General features: G+C 48.6%; 1 protein-coding gene across 1 annotated transcript; it reads left to right on the top strand.

The window, feature by feature from the left end:
• The first annotated feature begins 756 nt into the window (after positions 1 to 756).
• Positions 757 to 1,641, top strand: LOC125548532. Its single transcript, XM_048712112.1, has one exon. The coding sequence runs from the start codon at positions 818 to 820 to the stop codon at positions 1,580 to 1,582; it is 765 nt and encodes a 254-aa protein (XP_048568069.1). The 5' UTR covers positions 757 to 817; the 3' UTR covers positions 1,583 to 1,641.
• Positions 1,642 to 7,996: the final 6,355 nt, after the last annotated feature.

The following is a 7,996-nucleotide window of genomic DNA, read 5'->3' as shown; positions in this document are numbered from 1 at the left end:
TTCCAACGTCACCGCGGCAGCCGGCAACAGAAAGGCAAGCGCAGATCCACCTCCACGGGATAATCATTACGGAGACACGCATTGCCTGCTAGTGCGAGGGGCCAGCCAGTGGGGTCGGGTCGACCGAACCAACATCCGGGACACGAGGAAAGAAATCCCAGCCATTCTTCACTGACACCCGGGGCCAAGGTCTCGTCCGACCTATAGTTGCCATCTCAACCAAGGACGCCGCGGAGGAGAGATAAGGACATGTACAATGGTGCTAGCTTAGGAGTGCCACGTACGATAGATAATGAGGTGGAGGAGAGAGAACTCATAAGAAAAGGTTTGTCTTCTCTTATTTAAGAGAAGACAAGAGGTGATCTCTTAGCACAATATGTCTCACCATATTTTTAGAAATTGCTAGTTATTGAAGATAAGACTAAGAGATGACCCATTGTAGACAAAAAAAATTGTCATCTCTAAATCACATGCAAGACTTAAGATAAGACTATTTTATCAACCATTGTACATGCCCTAAATTGAACATGCCTTTTTGTTAGACAAGAGGAAGATCGAAGTAATTAAAAGTGGGATAGATAAGCCAGAGAAATGGTCGGAAGACAATCGTGTCTTGCATGTCCAAAAGATTCTCGCGTGGTTGTTAGAACCAACCACCTCGCCTCACCATCGCCAGGTTTTTCGACTGCCATGGGGAGGAGCATAAAGCCAGCCATAAAACCCCCCAAACCCCTCGCCATTGTCACGCCCGGTCACCACCACACAGAGCAGCAGCGGCGAGCGCTTGGTCGTGTTGGGTCGGGGGCTGTGAGAGAGAATGGACGCGCAGGCCGCCGTGACACGTGACGCCGTCGGCCTCGACGACCCGCTCGTCGCCCTCACCCTCGGATCCATCTACGCCGCCGCCCCGACCCCGCCGCCCAAGCCGCGGCGCCCCTCTCCTCCGACCCCTCCACCTTCCCAGCCGGCGTCCGCCACCCGCCGCCGCCTCAACGCCTCCGCCCCCGGCCAGCGCCGCCGCGCGAGCAACGAGCCGCCTTCCGACGACGACGCCGCCGCCGCGGACGGGGTGCCGCCCCCGTTCCCGTGGGCCACGGAGCGGCCCGCGCGGCACGACACCCTGGACAGCCTGCTGCGCCGGGGCGTCACGACCGTCGAGGGCGAGGGCCGGTGCAAGCGCTGCAGCGGCACGGCGACCGTGGCGTACGAGCTGGCGCCCAAGTTCAGGGAGGTGCGCGAGTTTGTCGTCGCCAACCGGCACTCGTTCGACGACCGCGCCCCGGACGCGTGGATGTACCCGGTGCTGCCCGACTGCGCGGCGTGCGGGGAGAAGCGATGCATGTGGCCGTGGATCGCCGAGGACAAGGGCGAGATCAACTGGCTGTTCCTCCTGCTGGGCCAGATGCTGGGCTGCTGCACGCTGGAGCAGCTCAAGTACTTCTGCAAGAACACCGGCCGCCACCGGACCGGCGCCAAGAACCGGGTCCTCTACTACGCCTTCCTGGAGATGTGCAGGCAGCTCGAGCCGCGCGGGCCGTTCGATGACACCGTCGCCGACGGCAACGGGTTCCTGCACTCGTGATCTACCGGCCCCTGCGCGCAGATGGATTTTTTATGTCATGTGGTGTGTCGATCTGGTAATTTCTAGGGATGACGAGGAAAGAACAACTTCTCTAGATTTAATCTAGTTATATGTTATTGGATCGTTATGATTATTATTTATCATGAGTTTTGATGAAAATGATTAATCATGTTCTTGCACTCAACATGTAATACATTACTACATTATCTGTAGCGTCTTCATGCAAGTGACTCTATTGCCGAGATATTTTTCTTGTACCATTTATTTATTTACAATATTATATTATTTACCGGTTAATTTGGCTCTTGTATTGGAGAAGGAAACTCACTTGGCATTCTTGGCTAGGATTGGCAGTGTTTAGCATGGAGATCAATTAATTTATATTGCAAGATTGTGCTCCATTGAACTATAAGGCACACTAGAATGCTAGACCAACAAGCGTGCCACCAAAGCCTAAGAAACTTTCCATCCCTAATCAATCTCCCCCAACCCCCTGAATTTCAGCGGGTGAGGCCCCTGTTCTTCTTCAAACAGAACTTTCCACGTTAGCTCACCCGTACACAAAAATATTTAGGTAGATGTAACATTGCTCATTGTAGGAGCATGGATAGTTCTTCTAAAAAAAGAGCATGGATGGCGGGGATTGGCATTTTTCTTATGTATGAAGTCCACGTCATCTAGAAAAGATAATTAAACATGTTATACACCAGACGGCAAGTCAACTAAGCTATCAAACAAAACAGAAAATAAATAAAACATGCTATACAATTTATTATTTCTTAAGTGTTATATTTTAGTGTTCATAAATACTCACTTTGTTCCTAAATAGAAGTATTTTTAGATATTCTAATAGAGATTATAGACGGAGCAAAATAAGTGAATCTACACTCTAAAATACATCCGTCCATACAATGAAGGACACGAGAATAAGACAAGACATCTTGTACAATGGAGAAAAAAATATTATCTTCCTTCATAAGAGATCAAAGTGATTGGATCCTTCCCCAGATCGTGTGCAAGCGGGAGGTATGTACACCAGACTATTTTCTTCTCCTCTCTCTCTCTCCAATTAAGATTGTTACTAACATTGCAAGGGCCTAGACCTGGGTAAAACCCGGGCCCCGTGTGCGTTCAATAACCTAAGGCTACGTCCCACTCTCACAGAAATCCATGAGCGTTACTTTCGAAAACACTGTCGACAACTGTATGCACTAGGGCCCAAAGGCATAGGCAGGCTCCAAGGTGCCTGGGCCGTGGTACCAGATTCCTTAATCGAGTGTAGCACCTTCAACAATGTAGCACATGTTTGGTCTGGAGCTTGTCCTGGGCTCGACTCGATGCTGGCTACGCCATTGCTAGAGCCCAACTATGGTCACCTTCCCCGCCATCTTTGTGGCATCGTTATTAATAATTTTGTCGACAGTTCCACAAAAATCATCCAAGTTACAATATATATTTCGAGGAATTTTTTGGGTGCTACTTTCTTTACTAATACTAATTTTCTTCCCTCGTCCCACTCAAGAACCATCATCATGTAATCGTACACATTGGACTTGCTACTCAACACTCCATATTACCCCCCCCCCTTTCTCAAAATGCAAGGCACATTTGACAATTTACAGTCTTCATTGTCTAAGTTTCCTTACAATTTTCACTTATAATACGCCTAATACAAGTACAAGGAGGTAGCAACCCCTCGGGTGCTATGTACCCGACAATTCCTCCTGCTCCACCAACAGAAATTGCACTTCACATTTGCTAGCCAAAATAAGATATCCTAGGTCGAAGTATCCATCCAACATAATGTTTTGCCGTTTGAGACCGAAATGTTTAATGCGAGTGTTACACCAAAAATGAAGGTACTCAAGCCCACAAACAATGCCGATAACAATGTCAAAGAGTCTCTCCCATCTTAGGCTGCGTGAACTCACCATGTTGGAGGTGGGCTACCAGCAGCTCGTTGATCGATCCAGGGCATCTCTCGTTAGTTGGAGAGATGAGCTTACTGATGCGCTCAACTCTTCAGTTTCGCCCAGTGTGCAACTTGCTCAGATTGGTGAGTTTGAGCAAGGCCTTTTGCACCAACATTTTGTGCCTATTACTTTCCGGGGCCAACAAGAAAACATGATGGGGGATACTAGTCTGCTCATCTATGGGACCTTGCCGCTGTAATCACCACAACACCTTTAGACACCTCTCTTGCCCAACATCTTTGGGGGCTGGGATGACTTTGGGATTGCTGATACTGGTTGTATATCTGGGTCAAGCATCTGTCTCTCTTCGACAGAGCATCCTCTAGTACTTCACCACTCCCCCCTCTGCCGCCCTCTATGTAGCATGACATAATGCAACCTTGGGAGATGTAGTCGTTGTTGGGTTTCGTAGTAATTTCAAAAAATTTCCTACGCACACGCAAGATCATGTGATGCATAGCAACGAGAGGGGAGAGTGTTGTCTACGTACCCACGCAGACCGACTGCGGAAGCGTTGACGCAACGTAGAGGAAGTAGTCGTACGTCTTCACGATCCAACCGATCAAGCACCGAAACTACGGCACCTCCGAGTTCGAGCACACGTTCAGCTCGATGACGATCCCCGGACTTCGATCCAGCAAAGTGTCGGGGAAGAGTTCCGTCAGCACGACGGCGTGGTGACGATCTTGATGCACTACAGCAGCAGGGCTTCGCCTAAACTCCGCTACAGTATTATCGAGGACTATGGTGGCTGGGGGCGCCGCACACGGCTAAGGAATAGATCACGTGGATCAACTTGTGTGTTCTTTGGGGTGCCCTGCCTCTGTATATAAAGGACTAGAGGGGGGAGGCTGGCCGGCCAAGGGAGGGCGCGCCAGGAGAGTCCTACTCCCTCTGGGAGTAGGATTCCCCCCCCCAATCCTAGTTGGAATAGGATTCCTTGAGGGGGGGAAAGAGAGAGAGGGGGCCGGCCACCTCTCCTAGTCCTAATAGGACTAGGGGAAGGGGGGAGGCGCACAGCCACCTTGGGCTGCCCCTTTCTCCTTTCCACTAAAGCCCACTAAGGCCCATATAGCTCCCGGGGGGTTCCGGTAACCTCCCGGTACTCCGGTAAAATCCCGATTTCACCCGGAACACTTCCGATGTCCAAACATAGGCTTCCAATATATCAATCTTTATCGTCTCGACCATTTCGAGACTCCTCGTCATGTCCGTGATCACATCCGGGACTCCGAACAACCTTCGGTACATCAAAATGCATAAACTCATATATAACTGTCATCGTAACCTTAAGCGTGCGGACCCTACGGGTTCGAGAACAATGTAGACATGACCGAGACACGTCTCCGGTCAATAACCAATAGCGGGACCTGGATGCCCATATTGGCTCCTACATATTCTACGAAGATCTTTATCGGTCAGACCGCATAACAACATACGTTGTTCCCTTTGTCATCGGTATGTTACTTGCCCGAGATTTGATCGTCGGTATCAATACCTAGTTCAATCTCGTTACCGGCAAGTCTCTTTACTCGTTTCCGTAATACATCATCTCACACTAACATATTAGTCTGTAATTGTTGGGGAACGTAAAATTCAAAATTTTCCTACGTATCACCAAGATCTATCTATGGAGAAACCAGCAACGAAGGGAAGAGAGTGCATCTACATACCCTTGTAGATCGCTAAGCGGAAGCGTTCAAGTGAACGGGGTTGATGGAGTCGTACTCGTCGTGATTCAAATCACCGATGATCAAGTGCCGAACGCACGGCACCTCCGCGTTCAACACACGTACAGCCCGGAGACGTCTCCCATGCCTTGATCCAGCAAGGAGGAGAGGGAGAGGTTGATGGAGATCAACAGCAGACGGCGTGGTGGAAGTAGCGGGATTCCAACAGGGCTTCGCAAAGCGCTGCGGGAGGAGGTAGATGTGTCACGGGAGGGAGAGGGAGGCGCCAGGCCTTAGATTGGTTTGCTCCTCCTTTTTCCCCACTATATATAGGGCCAAGGGAGAGGGGGAGGCGCAGCCCTTGCCCCTTCCTCCAAGGAAGGGTGCGGCCAAGGGTGGGGAGGAGTCCATCCTCCCCAAGGCACCTCGGAGGTGCCTTCCCCTTTTAGGACTCTCCCCTTTTTCCCATCTCTTGGCGCATGGGCCTCTTGGGGCTGGTGCCCTTGGCCCATATAGGCCAAGGCACACCCCCTACAGCCCATGTGCCCCCCGGGGCAGGTGGCCCCACCCGGTGGACCCCCGGGACCCTTCCGGTGGTCCCGGTACAATACCGATGACCCCGAAACTTGTCCCGATGGCCGAAATAGCACTTCTATATAATTCTTTACCTCCGGACCATTCCGGAACTCCTCGTGACGTCCGGGATCTCATCCGGGACTCCGAACAACTTTCGGGTTACCGCATACTAATATCTCTATAACCCTAGCGTCACCGAACCTTAAGTGTGTAGACCCTACGGGTTCGGGAGACATGCAGACATGACCGAGACGTTCTCCGGTCAATAACCAACAGCGGGATCTGGATACCCATGATGGCTCCCACATGTTCCACGATGATCTCATCGGATGAACCACGATGTCAAGGACTTAATCAATCCCGTATACAATTCCCTTTGTCTAGCGGTATTGTACTTGCCCGAGATTCGATCGTCGGTATCCATATACCTTGTTCAATCTCGTTACCGGCAAGTCTCTTTACTCGTTCCGTAACACATCATCCCGTGATCAACTCCTTGGTCACATTGCGCATATGATGATGTCCTACCGAGTGGGCCCAGAGATACCTCTCCGTTTACACGGAGTGACAAATCCCAGTCTCGATTCGTGCCAACCCAACAGACACTTTCGGAGATACCTGTAATGCACCTTTATAGCCACCCAGTTACGTTGTGACGTTTGATACACCCAAAGCATTCCTACGGTATCCGGGAGTTGCACAATCTCATGGTCTAAGGAAATGATACTTGACATTAGAAAAGCTTTAGCATACGAACTACACGATCTTTGTGCTAGGCTTAGGATTGGGTCTTGTCCATCACATCATTCTCCTAATGATGTGATCCCGTTATCAACGACATCCAATGTCCATGGTCAGGAAACCGTAACCATCTATTGATCAACGAGCTAGTCAACTAGAGGCTTACTAGGACATGGTGTTGTCTATGTATCCACATGTATCTGAGTTTCCTATCAATACAATTATAGCATGGATAATAAACGATTATCATGAACAAGGAAATATAATAATAATCAATTTATTATTGCCTCTAGGGCATATTTCCAACAGTCTCCCACTTGCACTAGAGTCAATAATCTAGTTCACATCGCCATGTGATTAACACTCCAGGTCACATGCCATGTGACTAACACCCAAAGAGTTACTAGAGTCAATAAGTCTAGTTCACATCCCTATGTGATTAACACTCAATGAGTTCTAGGTTTGATCATGTTGCTTGTGAGAGAGGTTTTAGTCAACGGGTCTGAATCTTTCAGATCCGTGTGTGCTTTACAAATCTCTATGTCATCTCCTAGATGTAGCTACCACGCTCTATTTGGAGCTTATTCCAAATAACTGTTCTACTTGGAGCTATTCTAAATTGTTGCTCCATTATATGCATCCGGTATCTCTACTCAGAGCTATCCGGATAGGTGTTAAGCTTGCATCGACGTAACCCTTTACGACGAACTCTTTTACCACCTCCATAATCGAGAAAATTCCTTAGTCCACTAGTTACTAAGGATAACTTTGACCGCTGTCCTGTGATCCATTCTTGGATCACTCTTGTACCCCTTGACTGACTCATGGCAAGGCACACTTCAGGTGCGGTACACAGCATAGCATACTGTAGAGCCTATGTCTTAAGCATATGGGACGACCTTCGTCCTTTCTCTCTATTCTGCCGTGGTCGAGCTTTAAGTCTTAACTTCATACCTTACAACTCAGGCAAGAACTCCTTCTTTGACTGATCCATCTTGAACACCTTCAAGATCACGTCAAGGCATGTGCTCATTTGAAAGTACTTTTAAGCGTTTTGATCTATCCTTATAGATCTTGATGCTCAATGTTCAAGTAGCTTAATCCAGGCTTTCCATTGAAAAACACTTTCCAAATAACCCTACATGCTTTCTAGAAATTCTACATCATTTCTGATCGACAATGTGTCAACAACATATACTCATCAGAAATTCTATAGTGCTCCCACTCACTTCTTTGGAAATACAAGTTTCTCATAAACTTCGTATACACCCAAAATCTTTGATCATCATCAAAGCATACATTCCAACTCCGAGATGCTCACTCCAGTCCTCAGAAGGATTGCTGGAGCTTTGCATACTTATTAGCATCTTTCAGGATTGACAAAACCTTCCGGTTGTATCACATACAACCTTTCCTCAAGAAAATCGTCGAGGAAACAATGTTTTGACATCCTA

This window comes from Triticum urartu, chromosome 3 (genome assembly GCF_003073215.2).
Source record: "Triticum urartu cultivar G1812 chromosome 3, Tu2.1, whole genome shotgun sequence".
NCBI classification, from domain to species: domain Eukaryota; kingdom Viridiplantae; phylum Streptophyta; class Magnoliopsida; order Poales; family Poaceae; genus Triticum; species Triticum urartu.
The sequence above is the reverse complement of the archived record's forward strand: the minus strand, read 5'-3'. Positions and strand labels throughout refer to the sequence as shown.